Source organism: Centruroides sculpturatus, unplaced genomic scaffold (assembly GCF_000671375.1).
Source record: "Centruroides sculpturatus isolate CEXI.00-Female unplaced genomic scaffold, Cexi_2.0 scaffold2719, whole genome shotgun sequence".
Taxonomy (NCBI): Eukaryota; Metazoa; Arthropoda; class Arachnida; order Scorpiones; family Buthidae; genus Centruroides; species Centruroides sculpturatus.
The window spans coordinates 16718-18295 of record NW_019386974.1 but is presented as its reverse complement, the minus strand read 5'-3'; the positions used below and the strand labels follow the sequence as shown (position 1 = coordinate 18295).

At 36.3% G+C, this 1578-nt stretch overlaps 1 protein-coding gene across 1 annotated transcript; it reads left to right on the top strand.

The window, feature by feature from the left end:
- Nucleotides 1-700: 700 nt before the first annotated feature.
- On the top strand, nucleotides 701-1195 carry LOC111616005. The gene has a single exon (XM_023357447.1). The coding sequence runs from the start codon at nucleotides 701-703 to the stop codon at nucleotides 1193-1195; it is 495 nt and encodes a 164-aa protein (XP_023213215.1).
- Nucleotides 1196-1578: the final 383 nt, after the last annotated feature.

The window sequence follows — 1578 nt, the reverse complement described above, 5'->3', positions numbered from 1 at the left end:
GTGCACGCTAAAAGTCCAGGCCTGGCACACTAACGCGAATCCGTGTAAAGTACTCGTTAGGGAACGGCTATATCCGGCACACAGTCATGTCGATAATCGTTGGAAAAGTTGGAAAAATAATATAGTACTTTACAACAGAGGTACAGAAACCAAGTGAAAGTGAGCAAGAGTTATCCTGGTGCAGATGTTGACTCAGACCACAATCTGGTATTAATGAAGAGCCACCTACACCTTAAAAAGAACAAAATGATAAAACTGTACAGAAGATAGAACATACAAAAATTAAGAAAAGACACCAATGCTCAGAAGGAATTCAGGCAAACAGTAATGCTTGAGTTGACAAACTTACATAAGGTAACAAACAATGACATAGATTTGAAATGGAATAATATCAAAACAGGAATCATAAAAGCTACAGATAAATGTATTGGTAAAGAAAGCAGAATAGTTTACAAACCATGGATTACAACAGAAATACTGGAAATGATGGAGCAGAGAAGGCTTTACAAAATAGCACACAACCAGGAAAACTACAGAACAGGAACTTAATTAACAGAGAAATGAAAAAAAGCAAAGGAAGAATGGACTAACATAGCATGTAAGGAAATAGATGAGAATATGAAAAAAAGGAAATATAGGTGTATAGGCAGGTAAAAAGACAGTTTAGTGAGGGAAAGAAATATACAGGTACAGTACATTCATGGATAAACAGGGAAATATCCTAATTGAGAAAAAACAAATTGCACAACGATGGAAGGAATACATTGAAAAACTTTACAAAGGGGACAAGTTGGACGAGTCACTGATTGAAGAGGAGAAACTGGTTGATGCAAATGATTTGGGACCATCAACCTTAAAATGTGAATTTGATAAGACACTGAAGGGAATGAGAAAGGGCAAGGCACCTGGTGCAGACCAGATACCCGTAGAACTTATAATGGCCCTAGGAGAAAACACTAAAAATGATCTGTACAGACTCATCAATGAAATGTATATAACTGGCCAAGTGCCAAAAGATTTTGAAAAGATCATAATGGTTCTGATTCCAAAGAAGAAAGGAGCACAGAAATGTGAGGATCATAGGACACTAAGTCTAGTCTCACACATATCAAAAATTCTCTGTGGAATAATCTATCGAAAGATAGAAAGAAAAGTAGAAGAAAACCTATCAGAAGACCAATTTGGTTTCACATGAAACAAAGGTATACGAGAAGCTATGCTAAGCCTAAGGATGCTCATCGAACAGCTTATTTGGGTAAAAAGGCAGGCACTCACTCATAGCATTTATAGACATAGAGAAGGCTTTTTACAATGTAGACTGGAACAAAATGTTCAGATCACTGAGGAACCTGAAGGTAGACTACAGGGATAGGCAAATACTACACCAGATATACAAGAATCAAACTGTGGTTATAGGAAGAGAAGAAGAAACCGAATGAAAGGAGTAAGATAAGGTTGTGGACTATCACCACTATTCTTCAACATATACATAGAAGAGGCAATGAAAGAATTCTATGTTACTAATACAAAAAATATAAAAGTGAATGGAAAGTTGTACAGCACAATAAGATTTGCTGA

Coding starts and splice junctions, on each gene's coding strand:
- LOC111616005 (XM_023357447.1), top strand. CDS start 701: ATGGATAAACAGGGAAATATCCTAATTGAGAAAAAACAAATTGCACAA.